The sequence below is a fragment of the Schistocerca gregaria genome, chromosome X, assembly GCF_023897955.1.
Source record: "Schistocerca gregaria isolate iqSchGreg1 chromosome X, iqSchGreg1.2, whole genome shotgun sequence".
NCBI lineage: Eukaryota > Metazoa > Arthropoda > Insecta > Orthoptera > Acrididae > Schistocerca > Schistocerca gregaria.
The window spans coordinates 557,723,503-557,748,005 of NC_064931.1; the positions used below are offsets into that span (position 1 = coordinate 557,723,503).

General features: G+C 38.2%; 1 protein-coding gene across 5 annotated transcripts in view; it reads right to left on the reverse strand.

The window, feature by feature from the left end:
- The window catches only part of LOC126299435 (pumilio homolog 3-like), a 158,605-nt gene extending 140,043 nt beyond the window's left edge, over positions 1–18,562 (reverse strand). For 2 of the 5 annotated variants that reach the window (XM_049991341.1, XM_049991338.1), the window contains exons 1-2: positions 18,421–18,544; positions 16,825–16,881 (exon numbers count right to left, since the gene is read on the reverse strand). In XM_049991341.1, the coding sequence (XP_049847298.1) occupies positions 16,825–16,843 (19 nt within the window). In that variant the 5' untranslated portion in view covers positions 16,844–16,881; positions 18,421–18,544. Of the gene's footprint in view, positions 1–16,824; positions 16,882–18,420 lie in introns of all 5 variants that reach the window. The other 3 variants (XM_049991339.1, XM_049991342.1, XM_049991340.1) reach the window with 3 other exon arrangements.
- Between the last annotated feature and the right edge of the window lie 5,941 nt (positions 18,563–24,503).

Below are 24,503 nucleotides of genomic sequence, written 5' to 3' on the forward strand. Positions count from 1 at the left end.
GTGTTAGCTGTGTTTAAGTTAAGCTCTGTGCAGAATTCTTCCAGGCGGCTTCCTCTTTCATTCCTTACCCTTAGTCCATATTCACCTATGACTTTTTCGTCACATCCTTTTATCGAATCCCAGTCCCCCATGGACATTAAATTTTCATCTTCCTCATGTATCTGAATAATTTCTTTTATCACATCATACATTTCTTCAATCTCTTCATCATCTGTGGAGCTAGCTGGCATATAAACTTGTACTACTGTAGTATGCGTGGGCTTCGTGTCAATCTTGGCTACAATAATGTGTTCACTATGCTATTCTTAGTAGCTTATTCATACTTTTTTGTTTTGTTATTACACCTACTCCTGCAATACTCATATTTGATTTTGTATTTATAACCCTCTATTCACCTGACCAGAAGTCTTGTTCCTCCTGCCACTGAACTTCACTAATTCCCTCTATATCCAACTTTAACCATTCATTTCTCTTTTTAAATTTTCTAACCTACCTGCCAGATTAAGGGATCTGACATTTCATGCTCCTATCTGCAGAACACCAGTTTTGTTTCTCCTGATAACAATGTCCTCCTTAATAGTCCCAACCCAGAGTTTCAAATGGAGGACTATTTTACTTCCGGAACATTTTACTCGACAGGACGCCACCATCATTTAACTGCACAGCAAAGCTGCATCCCCCGGGAAAAATTATGGCTGTAGTCTCCCTTTGCTTTCAGCCGTTCACAGCACAGCAAGGCCATTTAGGTTGATGTCACAAGGCGAGATCAATCACCCAGACTTTTGCCCTTGCAACTACAGAAAAGGCTACTGCCCCTCTTCAGGAACCACACATTTGCCTGGCCTCTCAACGGATACCCCTCCATTGTACACACATCAAAAAAAAGTTTTGCATCACAGAAAATTGGAATAGAGATCAACATAAACATTATTTCCACTCTTTTTATTGCTCATGAAAACCACACATAGCATGTTGTACCACCATACAGACCTTCAGAGGTGGTGGTCCAGATTTCTGTACACACCGGTACCTCTAGTACCCAGTAGCACATCCTCTTGCATTGATGCATGCCTGTATTTGTCGTGACATACTATCCACAAGTTCATCAAGACACTGTTGGTCCTGATTGTCCCACTCAACAGCGATTCAGTGTAGATCCCTCAGAGTGGTTGGTGGGTCACGTCGTCCATAAACAGCCCTTTTCAATCTATCACAGGCATGTTTGATAGGATTAATGTCCGGAGAATATGCTGGCCGCTCTAGTCGAGCAATGTCGTTATCCTCAAGGAAGTCATTCACAAGATGTGCACAATGGGGGTGTGAATTATTGTCCATGAAGATGAATGTTTCACCAATATGCTGCCGATATGGTTGCACTATTGGTCATAGGATGGCAATCATCACATATCATACAGCCATTATGGTGCCTTCCATGAGCACCAGTGGTGTACATCAGCCCCACATAATGTCACCCCAAAACATCAGAGAACCTCCACCTTGCTGCACTCACTGGACAGTGAGTAAGGCATTCAGCCTGACCGGGTTGCCTCCAAACATCTCCAACGATTGTCTGGTTGAAGACCTATGCAACACTCATTGGTCAAGAGAATGTGACGCAAATCCTGAGCAGTCCATTGGGCATGTTGTTGGACCCATCTGTACCGTGCTGCATGGTGTCGTGGTTATAAAGATGGACCTCACCTTGGGCATCAGGAGTGAAGTTGTGCTTCATCCAGCCTATTGCACACAGTTTGAGTCATAACACGACGTCCTGTGGCTGCACAAAAAGCATTATTCAACATGGTGACGTTGCTGTCAGGGTTCCTCCGAGCCATAATCTGTAGGTAGCGGTCATCCACTGCAATAGTAGCCCTTGGACGGTCTGAGCGAGGCATGTCAACAACAGTTCCTGTCTTTCTGTATCTCCTCCATGTCTGAACAACGTCGCTTTTGTTCACTCCAAGACGCTTGGACACTTCCCTTATTGAGAGCCCTTCATAGCACATATCTCTGAACAGTCAAAGGGACTGTGTCTGTGATACAATGTCCGCAGTCAGCATCTTTTTTTGATGTGTGTAGTTGCACATACGGCTGGCTATCTGTATGGAGGGAAAGAGGGGGGGGGAGACAGGCTTTAATAACTGTATGTATATCTACAGGTGAAAATAACTACATCCCATAGTCACAGGCTCCTTTCCCTATCATAACACATCACGTGTAAACTGTCATATTTTTTAAACGAAAATGGTGTCTAGAAACTACTATGTGCAAAGAATATAAAGCAGAACAGAAACATTATTTCGAAGTACAAACAGTACGCATCATAACAACATTATTACTTTGGAACAAGTTTTAAGGAATTATGGAGAACCTCATTCGGGTTGCTGAATACATGTGTTGGAATAAATATTTCATAGGGTATGCAAATCCTTTCCTGTCATGATTATGTAGCTTGAATTTGATAGTCATTTATATAATTGGGATACATGTAGCAAACTTTAATTACAATAATTGTGTTGCCAACAGTGGTAAAATTACACATAAATAACAATTTTGGCTGGGATTCAGACAGAGGAATGAAAGGATGGAGACAGTTGAAACATTTATTCCAACACATGTATTCAGCAGCTCAAACAAAGATTTCCACAATCCTTTAAAACTCATTCCAAAATAATAATGTTGTTTTGAAACAATGGAAACTCCAGGTAGAAATATCAAAAATGTAGGATAAGACAGATTGCTACTTACCATGAAGATAACATGTTAAGTTGGAGACAGGCACAATTAAAGGGCACTTACACACAAACTTTTGTCCTCAACCTTCAACAGAAAAAGACAAACACACACCATTCATTCACACAAGCCGGCACACATCACGCACACATGGCCGCCAGCTCTAACAGGAGGAGGGAAAGATGGGCAGGTGTGTTGGCAGAGGCTGGGAGACAAGAATGGGGAGAAGGCGATAGGACAGACGGCGTGCAAACTGTTGGGTGGAGGGTATGGGGACAGTATGTTATCATAGGTCAAGGCCAGGATAATTAAGTGAGCAGAGAAAGTGTTGTAAGGATTGCTGTGGCCTTCTCCACCAGACATCACAGCGCTTAGAGTATCAGCAACCAAACTGACAGCCTGCAGCAGCGCGTTGCCCACTTTACAGGCACAGTGAAGCACTACACAACCGACAGGCAATATTGATGAACGGCCACAACAACAACAACAACAACACAGCAGAGACACCAGCGGCCGCCAGGGGCCACTACTGGCCCATATAAACATAAGGAAGAGGTCGCTGGAGATCCCGGAACTATTTTCACATGTCAAACGATGTGATGGAAAATAGTTCCGAGGTACTCATCTGAAGAAGCGCAATAAAGGCCAGCGCTCAGCCTTACATTGGCAGTTCATCGACTGCCAGTAGACATGGATAGCTGCCGCCCCATTAGCCCAGCTTGGATCTTCTCACTGATCTCTGGATTAGGCTTGGTATATCGGAGAAGTCTCTGGCGGAGACTAGTAGGAAATTATTTCAGTTGTTTTCTGTATTATTCTTGTATGTAGTTGATTCAAAGACAGATCACTGTTTTGTGTTGGTGTTATCCTTGGAGAATTTGTTTTGGTTAATTGAACAGTCCAATAAATTGTTTTCAGACTTTGATCATTAGTTTCTTCTGCTTATGCAGACATATAAAGGATAATACCTATCTGCCCAGTTCAGAAAAGCTGGTGGTGGCAGAGGGAGGATCCAGATGGCTTGGGCAGTGAACAGCCACTGAAATCAAGTATGCTATGTTCAGCTGCATATTGTGTCACGGGGTGGCCTGCTTTGCTCTTGGCCACAGTTTGGCTGTGGCTGTTCATCCTGGTGGACTGCTGGTTGGTAGTCACACCAATTTAAAGAGATGCACAATGATCACAGCAGAGCTAGTAAATGACATGGCTGTTTTCACAGGTGGCCTGGCTCCTGTCGGAGTAGGAGAAACCTGTGACAGGACTGGAATAGGAAATTTTGAGTGGGTGGATTGGGCAGGTCTTGCACCTGTGTCTTCCACAGGGATATGATCCTTATAGCAAGGGGTTGGGATTGGCATAGGGAGGGACTAGAATGTTGTGGAGGTTGGGTGGGCGATAGAACACCGCTTTAGGAGGGGTGGAAAAGATCTCAGGTAGGATGTGCCTCATTTCAGGGCATGATGATAGGTTATGTTATTGTGTTGTTATGATATTTATTCTTTGTACTTTAGAGATCATGTTTCTATTTTGTGATATGTTATTTGGATGAAGTAGTTTCAGGTACCATCTTTGTTTACAAAATATGAAAGTTTACATCTGATGTGTTACAATGGAGCTTGGGCCCACTGGAGTTATTCCATATTTTTTTTTTTTTTTTTTTTTTTTTTACACCTTTAGATATACGTTTAGTTTTTTAGTCAAAAATCTCCCCAGAAACCATGTTCTGAAATAATATTTTTGTTTCTCCACTACACAGTGCTCCAAGTTACCCCAAAAACGATAACACAACACACACATCATACTAACACATGTAAATCCACCTGATGATGGGCGTTTAAACCTTCGAATCATGTTGTGGATATAAATAAAAGTGGCTGGTAACTGTAAACTTGTTTCATTTGATTTTTTTCCTAACATTCAAGAGTGTTATTCTTCTGCCTGAACTTGTTAAACCAACACTAAACAGTTACTTTGATTTGCATTCAGTACTACCTAACAATCATAACAAATTATCACAAAGAAATGATTCTATTTCAGCTACATTGTTCCAGACTGATGTGAATAACAAAAAGAATGAAGTACTAGCAATCAAATCCACATGTCAAACAAGCTGAAACTTGTACATATTTTGGAAATTATCAACAACAATTCAAGAAGTCTCGAAACTTTCTGAGCACCTTCCATACAGTGAAGGGTACCATTTCATTCAGGGATTCTACAAGTGAAACAACTCTTTAGCTTCATTACTCTGTCCCAAGCATGACATACAGGGAGTTTCAAAAATATGTTTACAAACTTTGGGAACATATTCCTGACACCAAAACACTACAAAAATATATAGTAAACAAGGTCTCTAAAATCATACCTTTAAAGGTAAGAGCATTTGTTCATCTTCAATACTGTGAAACACATCTTTTCTGCTGCAAACTCTTTGCTTTCCATATTTTGGGAGTTTTAGTTAGTTAATTAGTTACGTGTTCCGTTGATCAATAGCACAGAAAAACCGTTATGATGTGGAACGTGTCAAATGTACAAGAAATGCGCACAGAAAACAGGTTTTTTTTTCAGAATGAGATTTTCACTCTGCAGCGGAGTGTGCGCTGATATGAAACTTCCTGGCAGATTAAAACTGTGTGCCCGACCGAGACTCGAACTCGGGACCTTTGCCTTTCGCGGGCAAGTGCTCTACCAATTGAGCTACTGAAGCACGACTCACGTCCGGTACTCACAGCTTTACTTCTGCCAGTATCCGTCTCCTACCTTCCAAACTTTACAGAAGCTCTTCTGCGAAACTTGCAGAAACTAGCACTCCTGAAAGAAAGGATATTGCGGAGACATGGCTTAGCCACAGCCTGGGGGATGTTTCCAGAATGAGATTTTCACTCTGCAGTGGAGTGTGCGCTGATATGAAACTTCCTGGCAGATTAAAACTGTGTGCCCGACCGAGACTCGAACACGGGACCTTTGCCTTTCGCGGGCAAGTGCTCTACCAACTGAGCTACCGAAGCACGACTCACGTCCGGTACTCACAGCTTTACTTCTGCCAGTATCCGTCTCCTACCTTCCAAACTTTACAGAAGCTCTTCTGCGAAACTTGCAGAAACTAGCACTCCTGAAAGAAAGGATATTGCGGAGACATGGCTTAGCCACAGCCTGGGGGATGTTTCCAGAATGAGATTTTCACTCTGCAGCGGAGTGTGCGCTGATATGAAACTTCCTGGCAGTTTCTGCAAGTTTCGCAGAAGAGCTTCTGTAAAGTTTGGAAGGTAGGAGACGGATACTGGCAGAAGTAAAGCTGTGAGTACCGGACGTGAGTCGTGCTTCGGTAGCTCAGTTGGTAGAGCACTTGCCCGCGAAAGGCAAAGGTCCCGAGTTCGAGTCTCGGTCGGGCACACAGTTTTAATCTGCCAGGAAGTTTCAGGTTTTTTTTTTTCATTATAGTGTTATACCTAAATATTTCTATTATCTATTTCATTCCCTTAAATGGCACAAAATGCATATATTATATGTCCAGATTTATTTACTCATATTCAAGAATTCATCTATGGTATAGGAGGAGTTGTCAATGAGGTATGATTTCAATTTGTTTTTGAAACTATTACTGCTGTCTGTCAGACATTTTATTTCATCTGGTAATTTATCAAAATGTTTTATAGCAGCATATTTTATCCCTTTCTGTGCCAAAGATAGGTTAAGTAAAGGATAGTGTAGGTCATTCTTTCTTCTGGTATTGTAATCATGAATGTTGCTGTTGATTTTAAACTGGTCCATGTTGTTGAGAAAAAATTTCATTACTGAGTAAATGTACTGTGAAGCAGTTGTAAAAATTCCTAACCTTTCAAACAGATGCCTACAAGATGTGCGACTATGAACCCCACACATTATTCTAACTACTTTCTTTTGAGCAGTGAATACCTTTAGCCTAAGTGTTGAGTTGACCCAGAATATTATTCCGTATGACATCAGAGAGTGGAAGTATGTAAAGTACGTTAGCTTACTAATTTCTACATCCTCAAAATTGGCAAAGTCGCTTTAGGAGATCTAAAATATGAATTTTCCAATTAAGATTCTCATCTATATGTACAACCAAAAACTTTGTTTGCTCTACCCTGGCTACTGACTTCATTTGATGTGTTATGTTTATTGAAGGAATTATACTTTTTGCAGCAGAAAATTGGATGTACTGTGTTTCTTCCAAGTTCAGAGCAAGCCCATTCAAAGAAAACCAATTAATAACTTTTCCAAAGACCTTATTTGTATCATTTTCTATCGGACTTTCTTTTACTGGATTAATAATTATGCTTGTATCATCAGCAAACAATGTCAGTTCAGCATCTTGTTTCACATAAGAAGGGAGGTCATTCACATATATCAAGAACAGGAGGGGACCCATGATCGAACCTTGTGAAACACCTAATGTAATTTCACCCCAGTTAGATAAAGTGGAAAACTCCTTTGAATCACGTGAAGCATATAGTGGCTAACTCCTTTGAATCACTTGAAGCATATAAAGAGACTTTTTGTATCCTGTTCTGTAGATATGACTTAAAACCACTCATATGCTGTTCCATTTATACCATAGAATTATAATTTCTCTAACATAATGTCATGGTTCAAACAATCACATGCTTTGGATGAGTCACAGAATATTCCTACTGGTAACATTTTACTATTTGAAGACTCTATTATGTGGACAGTGAAATTGTATATTCCTGTCTCAGTGGAGCAGCATTTCTGAAATCCGATCTGTGATTTACTAAGTATCCCATTACTTTTGAGATGGCTAACCACTCTTGAGTACATTACTTTCTCAAAGATTTTTGAAAATGCTGTAAGCAAGGACAAGGGCCGGAAATTATTGACATATGTGGTTTCCCTCTTTTTGTAGAGAGGCCTGACAATGGCATATTTTAACCTGTCTGGAAAAATATCCTGAGTCTGCGATGCATTACATATGTGACTCAAAACATCAGCTGTCACTGCTCCACATTGTTTTAATAACTTGCTAGAGATGTCATCTACTCCAACAGAACATTTATTTTTCAAAGATTTAATAATTTTTCTTATTTCACAAGAGGTTGTTAGATGAAACTTAATCTGACCAAAATTTTTCAAAACTGACTCTTCCTGGCTTTTTCTTTTGAACTATTCTCAACATTTTTTTCTCTGACACTTAAGAAATGATTGTTAAACACACTGGCTACCTGTGTACTGTTGGTGAAGATGGTCTCATTCTCTTTAACAGTAATACTACCTACCCCAGTGGTTACTTTTCCTGTCTCCCTTCTAACAACATTCAATATTGATTTGATTTTATTGCTGGAGTTGTTAATTTCTTCTCTAACATACATATTTCTTGATTTACTTACAACTTTTCTCAGTATGTTACAATAATTTTTATAGTGTAAAACTACTTCTGGATCTTTACTAGTTCTTGCTGTCCCATACAGCTTTCTTTTTCTTTCTGAAGACACTTTAATAACTGCAGTAATCCAAGGTTTCTTTGAAAAGTTTGTGGTGTTACATTTAGTAATTTTCTTTGGAAAACAATGTTCAAAAAGGGATATAAATTTATCATTAGCATTTGGCTCATTATATACATCTTCCCAGTTTACATTTCCTAAACTTTCTCTGTAGTGATCTATAGATACCAGGTTGAGCACCCTCACACTTTTACTTAATGGTTTCTGAAGTGTATACCCTGTTAGGTTTTGTAACTTAATCAGTTTTGCATCATGGTCAGATAATCCATTTATCACAGGGAAATCATGTGTTTGTTCTACATCCTCTTGCTGTACAAATACATTATCTATTACAGTACTACTGTCCCGAGCTATACGTGTAGGGAAATTGATCGCTGATTCTAAGTTATATGTTGTTAACAACACTTCTAGTTCACTTTTACTATCAGAATTGCTTAGAAAGTTAACATTGAAATCACCACAGATTAATAACTTCTTCTTTTTGTCTGGCAGACAGCATAATAGGGAGTCAAACCTTTTTATGAATAGCTCCCAATCTCCTAGTGGAGACCCGTACACTGTTGCTAATATCAACACAACACTATCTAGCTGAAGTTCACATGCACAAACCTCAATGTGAAGATCAACACAAAATTTGCTTACTTCAACAGTTCTGTATTTATACCCTTGTTTTATGAAAATGGCAACTCCTCCTTTATCCATACGAGATCTACAAGTGTAAGATGCTAAATTATACCCATTTGTACTGACATTTTCCATCCCCACAGTTACATGGTGCTCAGACAGACAAAGTATATCAATCTCATTCTTATTTCTGAGACCATTTAAACACATTATCAGCTCATCTACTTTATTTTTTATTCCCCTGATATTTTGGTGATGTAAGTTGATACCCACCCTTAGCTTTATCCCCATTTGCTGTGCATGAAGTTTCTTTTCTTCTATTTTCCTTGGTTGTTGTCTGTCTGGAATTTGGCTTTAACCTAAAAAACCTGTCTGCCTGGTCCCAATAACCACAGGGATCACCCTTTGTATGACTGTGCCCCCCCTTGCAGTATCTGCTAATAGAGAAGCTAACTTGTCTTTCCCCTTCCTATTAAAGTGCAGGCCATGTGTAGTGTAACGGCACCTACCAATAGCGTCAACTGGAACAACACTCATGTGAGACTTTTCCGGTGTCTGGAACATCCCATTCAGCTCAGTGTTAACACGCCTTACAGCAGTGTTTACTCAGGGCCGGTTATGGCGCTGAAAGACCTCCACAAACCCCACATTCATGTGCCCAGTTTCTGCTCCTATTCAATCCAGGTCACTCCTAATACCATATCTTGGATTCATAGCCAGGCTGTTTCCTGCTCCCCCAACTATAACTACCTGATTTTCCTTCTCAAAGTCCTTGCATAGCTGACCTAAGTTTTCTGTCACCTGGATAAGGCTAGCACTTGGCTTCACAAAACTTGTGACCTGATACTCTGTCCCTAATTTCTCCTGAAGCTGTTGGCCCACACCCCTCCCATGACTGCTACCTATAAGCCTATACGGAGTAAAAATGGTATCTAGAATGAATACCTTAAGAGCTATGAGCAGTTGTTCACCTTCAATACAATGAAACAAATCTTCTGTTGGACAAGTGCTCATAGCTTTTAAGGTACAAATATTAGAGCCCAAGTTTAATGAACATTTTTTCCTTGTTTTGGTCCATATTACCTCCTTCCAAAATATGGAAAGCAAAGAGCTTCCAGAAGAAGAGATGTGTTTCGCAATATCAAAGATGAACTAGTGCTGATGGCTATTAAGGTATGCACTTTCTAGTCCATATTTAATGACTGTTTTGGTGTACGGAACATACCCCTGAAGTTTGTAGAAGTATTTTTGAAACACCCTGTGTGTGTGTGTGTGTGTGTGTGTGTGTGTGTGTGTGTGTGTGTGTGTGTGTGTGTGTGTGTGTATTAGTAGTAGTAGTAGTAGAGTACTCTGTCCCTGGTATCTGTTAAAAGGCAAGATCCACAAACATCAGAAGCAAGGATTCTTAAGATACACAAAATTTCCGTATAGTTTTCCATTGATGTTTACTGAACATTTCGTGAAGTCATATTTTGATATCAATATCTGTATGAGAATTCTACAGAGACTGACACCCACAATATATGTACACAGTTCAGAAAAAAATATTACCAAAATTTAATAGAACTGAAGTACTGAGGATGTGTTCAGCTGTATTTAGTAATATACTGAGCTTATGTAATGAATCTTTTCACAGAGGTACTTTTGCAGAAAGATTTAAATGAGTTATTGACAAGGGACTACACAGAAAAGGAGTAAAACATTGGCACAGAATTACACTGCCCCATCTCATTTCTGTCAATATTTGCAAATATTTTCAAGATTATGAATAAAGACTGTAAAAACAAATAGAGCAAACAGTCTGAGATTCAAAAAGGACTTTCAGCTGAATGGGCTATATTTATCTTGGCAGATGATATGCCAACATCAGTAAGTCCAAAATTATTGATATCCTAACATGAAAGTAAAAATATCACTGAAAGGTAGATGCAGCAGATTCACAGTTTTTATCTGACCAGAATCGCAGACAGCACTGTGTATCAGTTCCGTGTTGCTTGTCTAATAACAGATACTCAAATCTGAAGCAATCAGACACGATGCATCACAAGGTTCTATTTTGGGTCTTCTCTGTTTCTAATATACACTATCTGATCAAAAGTAACCGGACACCTATTACTGGACATTAATATGGGATGTTACAATCCTTTGCCTTAATGAAGGCATGAACTCTGCTGTGGATACTTTCAACGAAAAGATATGATATGATTGTTTGGCATTATTGGCCAGGAGACCCCTACTGGGGATGTTGACTTTCAATGAGACATCTGAATGTTTGTGGAGGAATAGTGGCCCTTTCTTCCTCAAGAGCTGAAGCCAGATAATGTGGTGATGTTGGACACTGGGGTCTGGGTTGGACAATGGGGATCTGGGGTGAAGTCGACATTCTGACTCATCCCAAAGGTGTGCCTTTCGGTTCAGATCAGGACCCTGGGAAGGTCAGTCTATTTCAGGAATGTTATTGCCCACAAATCATTGCCTCAGAGATGCTTCTTTATGACAGGGTGTACTGTCATGCCGATACAAACAATTATCATCTCTGAACTCTTCCTCTTCTCTACACGGAACACAATGCCGTAACATGTGTCATGAACTTCCACATTCAACATTTTCTTATGCACAACAAGGGGACCACACCATAACCACAAAAAACATCCCCATACTGTAACACCACCTCCTCCGTAGTTCTGTTGGCAATGCACAAGATGGCAATAACATTCTCCAAGCACTTGACAAACCCAACCCCTTGCATCAGATTGCCACATCGTTCTAGGCTAAATCACTCATTTCTTATAATCTGCTGCCCAGTGTCATCACTTCAAGTGTCACTTGGCATTCATTGACTACAGAAATGTGTGACATGAGAAGCTGCTCGGCCACTGCACCCCATTCGTTTTAACTCCCTACAAATAGTAATTATGCTAGCTGGACTACTTGTAGCACTCTGGAACAAAGAAGTGATTCCTTCTTTTGATTTCATGTGATTTTTTACAAACAGCCTCTGCAATGCTGTGTGAGCAATGTCAGTCAGCACATAAGGTCTGCCCAGTCTCCGTTTAACTGTGGCTGTTCCTTTACATTTCCACATCACAACTGTAACACAGACAATTGACTTGGAAAGTTTTAGAAGGGCTGAAATGTCCCTGATAGATCTTTTACTCATACGACATTCAAAGAATAATCCACATCCAAAGTCACTGAGTTCTCCTGCCCAACACGTTCTGCTGCTACTGTTTCTCAACTAACAACACAACACAAAATTGTTAAAGCTTTCATGGTCACTTGTTGATAAATTGACTGTTGGCTTCTGTCTCAGGTTCTTTAGCCAATAATTGTTTGCTGATTTTTCTTATGTTTCGCCAGCACGAGTGACTGGCATTGTCAAAGTTTCACCCCCCTTTGCTGGTTGCAAACTGGAGATACCTCACAGCTGCAGATTATATGTACCTGGTGTGCCAACATCTGAGGGCTTTTCCGTGGTCATTAACACTGTGGTTCTCCCCTTGTTACTTGGTACAGTTGTTCGCTGCTGCACGTGAATCCAGGAACCATTCACCTTGAAACTTTCCTCTTTCTTGTTGAAGCTATAGCCATTTTTCTGGATTTCTATAGCTTCCCTAACAAGTAGGTGTGGTAGCTCTTCTCTGCAGCAAGACTTCCTGTGTCAGCAAATTTTATTACATGGTTGGTCTCACACAACATAAGCTCCAACATAACTGCTTTCTCCACCTGTCCCAACATGCAATGCTGCATACATTCGGTAATCCTGGTGCTAACTGATTGCCCAGTCATTCCAACATAGTCTTTACCACATGCACATGGTAGGCAGTATATTCCCAACATTGCAAGTGGACTGTTTTATCCCTTGCCAACCTGAGACACTCTTTGACCTTCCTCGTTCGTTTTCTTTACACTGTTTTGCACGATATACAGCTCATTCTGTGTCTCACTCTGGGAATCTATCACGGAAATGCCATACCCAACATTTCTTCTTTTGATGTGTCACTTCGCCAAGTTTTTGATTCCATGGCAATTCTTGTGTAACTGGTGACCACCCATTGTTCCTTGGAATGCTTTCTATGTTTGTGGAAACTCAACTTACAAATGGTATTTTCAGTATGCAGAAGCATGATATATGAACCATATCTGGTGTTAATTCTAGAACATTCTGCAAAGACTTCTTAAAAAAACTTAGTATTTTGACATGTACTTCCTAATCAGCAATACTTCTATTTTCTCAAGAAAAGATATAGCGAAGAGTTTGAACAACATCAGAATCAGAGACTTGGTAAGTTTAACATTAATACAGAAATGGGTCAGGTACACTGGTATCCATGTACTCACCAATCTGTTGGAGCATATTAACCGTTAAGTAAATAGTGTGGTGGAGCTGAAGAATGTATTAAAGAACATTCTGTCAGGCAACTTTTTCTACTTCCTTGCACAGCATCTTTACAGTATTTCTTAAATGTGCTGTAGCTTATTTTTGCAATCAAAACTGGAGCTGTAATACAACCGTCTTTTGTTTTGTCACTTCCTTGTATTTCACTGGGGTGACATGTTCATCTTTGAATTCTTTCCATGTCCCAGATACCAGTTTTCATGATATCCACAGAGTATGGTTAATGAAATATAATTATGATGACAGTAAAAGTTTCCACAGTTATGTAATAGCACATCACATGTCAGCTTTGATCAGTCACTACCAAATATTTCTCTCCCATAACGTGTGCCAATCAATTACACTATACTTATTAAAGGGTTATTGCATGTCAAATCAACAAGTGCTGCAAACTGACTTCCTTATATTTATTTTAAATAAGTATGCATGTAGTATTTATAAATAGTGACACAAAATATAAAATTAATTGTTGGTAAGGCAGGTACCAGGTTGAGATTCATTGGGAGAGTCCTTAGAAAATGTAGTCCATCAACAAAGGAGGTGGCTTACAAAACACTCGTTCGACCTATACTTGAGTATTGCTCATCAGTGTGGGATCCATACCATACCGAGTCGACGGAGGAGATAGAGAAGATCCAAAGAAGAGCGGCGCGTTTCGTCACAGGGTTATTTGGAAACCGTGATAGCGTTACGAAGATGTTTAACAAACTCAAGTGGCAGACTCTGCAAGAGAGGCGCTCTGCATCGCGGTGTAACTTGCTCGCTAGGTTTCGAGAGGGTGCGTTTCTGGATGATGTATCGAATATATTACTTCCCCCTACTTATACCTCCCGAGGAGATCACGAATGTAAAATTAGAGAGATTCGAGCGCGCACGGAGGCTTTCAGACAGTCGTTCTTCCCGCGAACCATACGCAACTGGAACAGGAAAGGGAGGTAATGACAGTGGCATGTCAAGTGCCCTCCGCCACACACCGTTGGGTGGCTTGCGGAGTATAAATGTAGATGTAGAACAATTTTTTGTACGGTTTTCTGACAACAGGTTACAGAGTCATACCTGCTGAAAAAAGTAAAAAAATTAAATTTTTGATTTGCGGAACAATATTAATTTGTTCACAACTCCTGTTCTAATTAAGCTGAAACACTAGAACCAAGTTCATTTGAAAGCCCTTTCATATAAAATAAAACATAATTAGTTGAAAATATACACACATTTTTAATAAAAACATAATTATTGAATTTGCTGAATTTTGAAAAACTGTACTTTTTAAAATCCTCAAAAAAAATATGTGAAACAAACTGTTTTCCTCTACATGCTGTAAAAGTTTCAACTTGGGATCACTATCAAAAGCAATTTTATGTTTATCGTGATTCTGTAAAATGTCATTCAAATTGTGAATTATTGTTATTTTAATTTTACTACCTGTGACACTTTTACAGAATTGAAACTGGATTTATTACTTGGGCTACAGAATTGTACTTTTCATACAAAAACTGTGTTTTAGAGTTCAGCACTGGCTAAATTAATAACTCAGAATTAATGTGTAGACTTACATATCTAAAATATGTATCTTAATACAAGTGAATAACCGCTATTTTAAAGACTATATACAAAAGGCTGGACAAGTAAAGGATTTGGAGAAGGCCAAGGGTATTTTCTCTTCTCCCAATCCAAAATCTGGCAAGACTCTTAATCAGGTGACTGCTCATTTTGCAAAAAACTTTTATTGTTCTGATAAGATAGCAGGTCAATAGCTGGTTAAAAAACATTTTGTGCTCATAAGAGTTGATAGAAATAAAATTCAAATGCCTAAATGATTAGTTTTAAGAAATTTATATACACTTTGAAGATAATCATCCAGGGCTCCAGATTGTGTTTTCAACGTTTGCTCAGTAACATACCAAAAATTATTTTTTAGATGGAAGCAGTGGTACATACAGTATCTGTGTGTGTATTACCCTCCAAAACTTCAAACTTATTCTGACTGGGTGTACCACTCCTCAGCAGAGAGTGAAAGATGATACTCCAATGAGTATGAGATCACTACTAAAAGCAGTTTTATGTTTATTGTGTTTCTGTTAAATGTCATTAAAATCGTAAATTATTTTAATCTTACAGTCCATAACAATTTCACAGAAACATAGTCGGATTTATTACTTGGGCTATGAAATTGTAACTTTCAACCAAAAAACTATGTTTTAATGTATAGAGCTAGCTAAAGTAGTAACTCAAAATTAATAACTAGACCTACACAGCTAAAATATATATGTTAATAGAAGCAAAAGATCCCCATTTTAAAAATTATATACAAAAGGTTAGAAAAGTAAAGATCTGGTGAAGGCCAAAGGTATTTTATCTTCTCCCAATCCAAAACCTAGCCAGACTCTTAATCAGGCGACTGCTCATTTTGTAAAAAAAAAAAATTAGTGTTCTGATAAGATAAGCAGGTGCTCATACGAGTTGATGGAGATAAAATTCAAGTGTGACAATGACTAGTTTTAAGTAATTTGAAAGAAATTTATGTACACTTCAAAGACGGCTATCCAGGGCTCCACATTGGTTTTTCAAAGTTTACCGAGCTACACCCCGAAAATTGTTTTTTTTTTTTTAGCTGGAAGCAGTGGTATGCAGAGTGTTTGTGTGTGTACTGCTAACTAAAACTTCAAACCTTTGCGAACTGGTTGTAAGATTCCTCAGCTGAAAGTGAATGATGACACTCCAATAAAACCCTATAAAGACAGTATTACATGAGTAAGTTAAAATCATTTACATGAGATTCTTCTATGGCCAGTCAACAATCGAGTTGTTGGTGATTTGTGAGTTTGCAAGAGTTACACATTTATTGTACAGGATGAAGTTCAAGGTTACCAGTGGACCAACACACAAGCAACAAATCATCCCTTTGTAGTTTATTACAAAAATGGTGACAAACTTGAGCAAATATCTTATCATAAGAGAACGCCTCACACAACTTTGTTCCTGTGCGTCTGTTCCAGTGCTACTTCATTGACTTTCTGACCAAAAAATTTAATTAAAAAAAAAAAAATTATGACCCCACTGGTGGAGTGGCAGTTCAGTATAAAAACAGAACTTTATCAACCTGCATTATCGTGAAGATTTCTACATAGAAGCACAGTGGCATTTTCAGCCACCTCTATGCTAAACAAGCTATTGATGGTATTGACAGCCCAAGCCAGTCTGCAAGGTCCATACAGTGATCAAATCACGACACCCAGGCAACTTTGTGTTTTTCAAGGATAATGTAGAAGCGATGAGTGTCAAGTATGATATCGTGGAAGATCACGGAAATGAAGAATTGAAGCTTGCAGAGACATTTGAGAAATGCTGTGCAGTTATAGGGACACAAAAACTTCACACACTTATTCCCCAAACAAGAACAAAACAATAAGAAAGTTTTAGTCAGACTCTAATGATAGCAAAATTGATGTGGTGATAGCTGTTGTGACCCAACATCATTTGCTGATGTAAAAGGATATATTGCTTGTGCATATAATGGACACTGGTGGTAAGCCTGTGTAGTTTGGAAAAATCAAGCAAAGGATGAGATTACAGTTAGTTTCTTACATGCATATGCCTTGTCCATAATTTTTCACATTAGCCAACCGCACGCAGACGTTCTTCCTGAAATCAACAGGGAAGTAAATGATGTTTCTATTTAAAAATGTATATATATTTTTTCGACTAATTAAGTTTTATATTATATGAAAGCTCTTTAAAACAGCTTTTAAATGAACTGAGTTACACTGTTCTAGCTTACATAGATCAGAAGTTGTGAAAAAATAAATGTTGTTCCACAAGTCTTTTTAAAAAAGTGCCCATTACTCAGTAACCTTTCATCAGAAAAATATAAAAAAATATTTTGTGCTACTATTTGTGAATAATATGCACATACTCAAATTCAAGTAAACAAATTTTTTATCTGTTTATTTCACTTGGAATGCCCCTAACCATTTTAAACAGCATATCCTATATTACGACATAATTCTACATTTCAGTTATTTCTGGTTGTAATGTAAGTCCCATTTGAACAAAAACTGACCTCGCGCATTGCATTTAAGTCACTCACCCGCCCCCCCACCTCCTCTCTCTCCCCCCCCCCCCCACACACACACAAAAGGGTATTCTTTCAGAACCAGTAAGTTTATAATACACTGGAACAAAACGCTACAAGTACTCTTAAAAGCCAAACTACAGAACTCAAGATATAATAGGAGAAATGAAAATGCATCCAACAAAATACTGAAAAATAAAGAGCTGATCCAAAGAAAATGGATTATCACTGATTTAGACAAAACTAATTGTATACTATGCAATTCAACACTGCCACAGAAGGGCAGGAGTTAACCACAAACACTAAACACTGCTATACATGTGACTGGTATAGATGATATAAGATTTTTCATGGGTTCCTGAAAAAAATTTTTCCACTGTTCTTGAACAGCGATTTTTGGCTGTAAAACAGTAGTCATGCTGTCCTAGTTGAAATGCAACATTAATACCCAACTGGGTTCTTGTCCAACAAACATTCCAACAATGGGTTTCAAATTATAAGCTCATCTTTCAACATGATGCCATGCTTTACTAAAATAAGCACTGTTGTTTATGAAACTGAAACACTCGACGTGAGCAACATTTGCTACTGACAACCATAACACAACGAGCACACTATAATTATTCACAAATTAATACTTTTGATAGGGACAAAATGTGAATCATTTTTGGCCAGAAACTATAAAAATAATCAAATGATTTGACAAAATACTAAAACTATCTACAAAATATCTAGATACAGTTCTCCATACAGATTGTAAGATGAAAGCGATCATTACAATTAATATAATCAGTTTCCAAGTTACACACTAGCGCGAAAGAAAATTTTTACAAGTATTATTTGAACTAATAAAAGTTACTTTTGTCGCCTCAAACACTGGAAATAGTAATAATTGCCCTGTAGAATGTACTGTTTACTTCTCAGATTTTGTTTCTACTTGTTGCTTCGTGTTTCTTGGCAAACGGAAATAAACATGTTTGCAAACACTTATCCTTTAAGTAAAATAATAGAAATCAGCATAAGACATAAGCTACACGGCGTTAGTTTTGGGTACAGTTAAAACAAGGTTAATACGTTAATTCAGGTACATAAATATATGAATTACTCACTCTGCACTACACCGATATCTCAACTTTTCTTCAGCCGGCGTAACAAACACATTCACAGCCCAGCATCGTCGAAAACAAAACATGTGGATCAATAAACACCGGTCCCTGGGTTTGCTGATAGGCTAAAGACCATGACGTCATCTCTGACGCCAGCCAATCCGGATCGCTGCTGGTTTTTCAGCTTCTGAAAATCACTAGCGGCCAGAGATAGTGGAAACCTCATGCCAGTTCTACACTGCGCATGCTCGATCTTAACGGCAGACCGCATTCACCAAGTTTCTCCTCCTTTAGTTGCCTGTAGCGCGCTTTATGATTTACTTTTGTGCCCATAGCGAAAGATAATTCAACTACTATCTCATAATGTTCGTGTGTCCCTTATGCCAACGTGACTATGAACTCCACTGAGGTTTACAGAGGCATGTTAAATAAAGCATAGTCTTCTAAGGAAGAAGAAATAATTATTGTGCCTAAGAAAATAAAGAGCAAAGGAGCAGGCGATCATTTTATGCAGTTCCTGTAACAAAGGTTTAACTCAAGTGTCAGCTCTTCGGCTGCATTAAAGACTACTCCATGCTGGAGTGGAAAGAAGAAACCGAAACTGAGGATAAAATTTCATTCATCAGATTTAGGGGTGTTCAAACAAGTACTAATGGAACACATTTACCAGTGTCGCCGGTCTGGCTTTTACAAATCGAAGTCCATCGGAAAACGACACATGAAAGCACAGGGATGCTGTAAGATCAATAGATTTTGCCCAGTTGGAATCAAAGTGACGGGATTCATGGATGGAAGTGTGATCTGGGTCATTTACGACACCAGCCGTAGGAGAGAGAAAAAATTGCGACTAAAATTGCTACTAAAGCTCCATTTGATGCTAACCAAGATGTCCACCGAGTGAGATCACAGGTATTTTCATCACCCACTAAAATAACTTATAAGAGGAAATAGTGTCAAATATAAATTTTCTTTGTTTTGTATACTTGCTGTAGTGACCATTTTTGTCACACAACTGAATATTAGCGTCCCAGCAGCGCTTGTTCTTGAAAAAAACTTGTTCTTTAGATGAAGTCCCGATAATCGTAACATAACCCGAAATTTTGCGTGACATAAACACAAAAAATTCTATTCAAGTTTTCTTGATAGTGCAAAATTCGTTTAAAAAAGACAGCTAGTTTCATCAGTGTCTATTGTCTCAATACAAGTCCAATTAAACGTTTCTAAATCATATTTAATTAATACATTTGGTATTGCTTACTAGTTAGATAGATGAGACCTAGGCCTGACTTTCCCAAGGTATAAATGTTTGCCGGTCGGAGTGGCCGAGCGGTTCTAGGAACTACAGTCTGGAACCGCGTGACTGCTGTGGTCACAGGTTCGAATCCTGCCTTGGGTATGGATGTGTGTGATGTCCTTATGTTAGTTATGTTTAAGTAGTTCTAAGTTCTAGGGGAGTGATGGCCTCAGATGTTAAGTCCCATAGTGCTCAGAGCCATTTGAACCATTTTTATAAATGTTTAAAAATCCGACGAAACACGCATGATAACGTAAATTCTCTAAAAGCAAATTAATGACAAATTCATTCTCCTCTCATTGTATCTCTAACTCAGTACAAAAACAACAACCACTGCACATAAGACCTTTGTGTCGTTTTTTGTTTACACACAGCCAATCTCGCAATCTTGACAAATTTAAAACTCTTTAAACTTCATTATTATTTCGAAACTGACCATGAGTGAGAAATGTCGGAGCTGTTATAGGGTAGTGAGTAGAGGGATTTGTTGTCAATCTTGCAAGAAATATTTTCACTGGGGAGGGGGGGGGGGGTGCAGTTGGGAGAACGTTGCGATAACAGAAGAGGCTCTCTCCTGGAACTGCAGAGTATGCAGTAGGAACATTTTGATTGGGGAACAGGAAAGGAAACTCTGCGCCCTTCAGACACAGTTGGAGGAACTAAGGAAGGAACTCATAAGGATCAAGGGTGATAGGGGGGAGGTGGATGGTTTTGAACTGGCAGCTGGTAGGAGGATAGGAAGAAAGAGGGCGCAATCTGACAGTTTTATCATCAACACCGAAAAGCCTCAGGTAGAACTAGGAACAGGAAATGTGTAGCACACCTCAATCGAGGCCAAGACGCCTAGGAATGTACAAAGTCTTAGGAAGAAGCAAGTGCTGCCATGGGCGAGGTGTAGGCCCTCAGTTACAGATGAGTTTAGGGGCAGCGTACCAGGTCACCAGTATCTTCAAGCCAAATGCACGGCTAAGTCACGTGATAGGTGACGTAGGGTCTTTATGTAAGAACTTTACAAAAGAGGACCATGTAGTGATGGTGGGTGGGGCGGGAAACAGTTTGAACAGGGATGGGGCTTATGGCATAGGTGGTGACCTGGACAAGATAGCTTCCCTGACTCATGGCACCAATGTAAACTTTGTTGAGCAGTTCCAGCCTCATGATCGACCACACCTTGAAGGAGCTGTGAGGCGAATGAATGTGGGGTTAGGGATGGTTCTGGGGACAGCCAACTTTGCTCATGTTTCTCTTGTGTCATTGTAGCAGCCCATTTTCTGTTTTCGCTTTATCGTCTAATAGGCGAAAGTTTAATTTAATTTTTTACACATTGACTGTCATTGAAGGGTTTTACTTTTATTTAATATTGTCCCGGCTAAGTATCAGTTTCATTACTTTTAAAAACCAATGTTAAATGTGGGTCACTACACATATAGTCTTCCCAACTCTGAGAGAAAAAAACTTTAGTAGCTTTACTACCAATGTTTACAGACGACGATACTTTAACCTTTTGTTCAATTGTTTTAGTTACGAATCGCTAGTTTTTTCTTGGCATAGATCACATAACATTAACGTTTATTAATCTAAGTTAAATTAATGTTCCAGACTTGTATTATGTTCCAAATTAACAATGTCAGTCTATTGACAAGAATTATTAATAAATAGGTTCACTCATACGGTCTCATTCAAAGAAGTTCTTTAATTAGATATCTAAGTAGGGTTCCTGCTAGCATCAGAGATGTTAGATACTATCCTGCCACTTTCAGTAAATAAGTGCTCTTTGTTTAATATCCGCAAACTGTCATTAACTATGATCACTAGTCACTTGAAGTTAATGTTTCCCACTATCACAATTCAAAGTCCGAATCCAGTTAAAATTCCCAATTCAGTAAAGTGTTTAAATATTCACACGAACTGACATTAAAGCCAAAGAGATTACTATTCACCTTCCCATTTATCTAATCTGATAAATGTCCAAATTAAAGTCTTGAATTGACAATCCTCAAAAACAATCTCGTCACGATCTATTCTTGATCCCCATTTAATAAAGTCCCAAGTGTTCTCTAAAGGTGTACGTCCTAAATAACTTCCAAACTATAACAGTTTAGAGACTGGAGTATCGTAATTACAATGTATGGCTATTTATACTTTAATAAACACTATCTTTGGTGTCCCAGACCTACATTCTATGACTATAATAATGATTTTCTTACGCATTGGAATAACTAATATTTTAATATTTTCTACTGTTTTTCCCCCTTCCCATGTTTCCAAAATTTATAATTAAACTTTCTTTTTCTTTTGCTTTCTATAGTAGATATTTCCCTCTCTTTGTTTTTTATTTATTTTTCGTAATTACTACTTGTGGAGGGACTTGTGTCATTTTGTGAATTGATATTTTCAGGACATGGGAGCTAATTTGGGAGCTATTTTTTTTTCCAAAACCAAAAGACGCTGTAGGTGCTACATAGCCCCCCCCCCCCAGGACTATGATAAGCGTGAACTGCCTTCGCTTATCATTGTCCTAGCAATGGGTGTGATTTTTTCTGTCTCTTTTCTTTCATTCATACTCCATGCACATCTTTCAGAATTTTGTTACAGTATGTTTGACAAACATTAAAATTTAGTCGAGCTTAACATGTTTGCGCACTAAATATCTCAAGACATATTATATAATAAAATTAATAATTTTGGTCTAATCAAACTGCCACTACACATTTCTACAATTTAAATATATCACTTATAACATCATGACTCTATACAAAACTAATTTTACAAGACTTGATCTTCGACAATTTCTTGAATCTTCTTCTGATGATAAGATACGCCAATGAGAAGCTGCTACTGCACCAAATCGTACCAGGCAGCGTTGTACGATTTGGTTCTGCACTCGGCCGCCTCTTCTTTTAGCTTGCGACTGAGACTTACATCCTGAAGTCCAACGTTCTGCTGCATACAGCCATTAAAACTGCATCTTCGACGTTGATTACCAACATAGTAATACTACTGCTCGTTTTTATATTGGAACAGTAGGCTCGACGAATTCCATTGACTTCAAGCTAATTTATGCACATTCTTTTATATAATATCTTCTTTTGCCTTCCCCCACGTTTATAACATATTTCAGTTCAACCTACATGTCAGAGGCCATCAGTTAATCACACAATTCTCTATATACTTCCAGTACCTTCTATGTATTCCAACTCCTGAGTCCAAATCGTTTTAAGTTACTGTACTCATGAAGAAATTGCATTTGCAGTTTTTACGTTTCATATGAAGAACTACTTCACCCGTCACTAATATCTCAGATCACTAACACTTCACACAACACTTTTTTCAAAACACAAAGTTCCCCTTTTACTGAACCATTCTTGTTAAAGGACTACGCAAGAGAAGTCGACAACCTTGTGACAACACTCTTTCCTACCCATCAGAAATACTGTTGAGATATTTCGTTGTGTGACCTTTACTTAGTATAATCTAAGTATTAAAATTTAACACAGAAAACACGATGTCAAATTTTCATTAGATTAAACTTTAATACTTGTTATCACTAAAACATTTGATAATAACAATTAAAGACTTCAATCTTTTTTAATTTTTAACAATATTCAGGCGTAAAGCCAGCCTACACCTCGTAATCCTATCCTTTCTTCCAAGTAAAATCGTCTATGGGCATGAACCATTCCTTAACTTAGTAATAAATTAAATAAATCTTATTACAAGCCTAACACCTATCTATACTGAATAATCTTCAAAACAACTCTTTAAACACTTCTTGTTATAAACGTAAAGCCTTTTTAAGAAAAATAACCTTAAAACAAATCTCTTTGAAACAAGTCTCTCCAAAGGCGTAAAGCATTCCTACAACTAGTGCTCTTCAAATCCTCAAACAAACTTTATCCAAGGCGTGAAACCTCGCTACAGATAATATTCTTCAAACAAATTCTTAAACAAACTTTATTAAAAGTGAGTAGTATCCTTACAGCTAATAATTCTTAAACACAGGCGTGAAGCCTTTCCTACACCGAGTATCCTTCAAACAAATGCTTGAACAACATTATTAAAGGCGTGAAGCCTTCCTACACCTAGTATCTTTCAAACAAATGCTTAAACATACTTTATTAAAGGCGTGAAGCCTTCCTACACCTAGTATCTTTCAAACAAATGCTTAAACATACTTTATCAAAGGCGTGATCCCTTCCCACACCTAGTATCTTTCAAAAAAATGCTTAAACATACTTTATTAAAGGCGTGAAGCCTTCCTACATTTAATAACCTTTAACTAAAACTTCAGATAAATTGTCAAATAAATCTTCTTAAAGGCCTGAAGCCTTGCTACTCTTAATAATACTTCACACAAACTTCACACAAATAAGTTTTTTTTTCAAAGGCGTGAATCCTTGCTGCCTCTGATAATGATAATCCTCAAACAGATCTACTTTGTATATTCAGAACAAGACTAGTATCTATAACAGGCATAAAGCTTACCTACACAACTAATATTTTTCAAAATTAAAATCTTCTTTGTAGGATAAACTTGCTGGCACATCAAAATAACTTCGTGAAACATAATTGACATTCAACAACAAAAATATTAATCTAAAAATTAAAAAAAATCATTGCTTTGAAATAAATCTCTTTACATCCACATGATGATAAATACCCTTTTTCACACGGTTCTTTTCATCAGCTAATACATAACTACTTGAAAAAGGTTTGTCTATTATTTGATATGGTCTGTCGAACAAATTTTTCCACTTCCTATTGATTTTCTTCCATATCGACGACTTTGGAT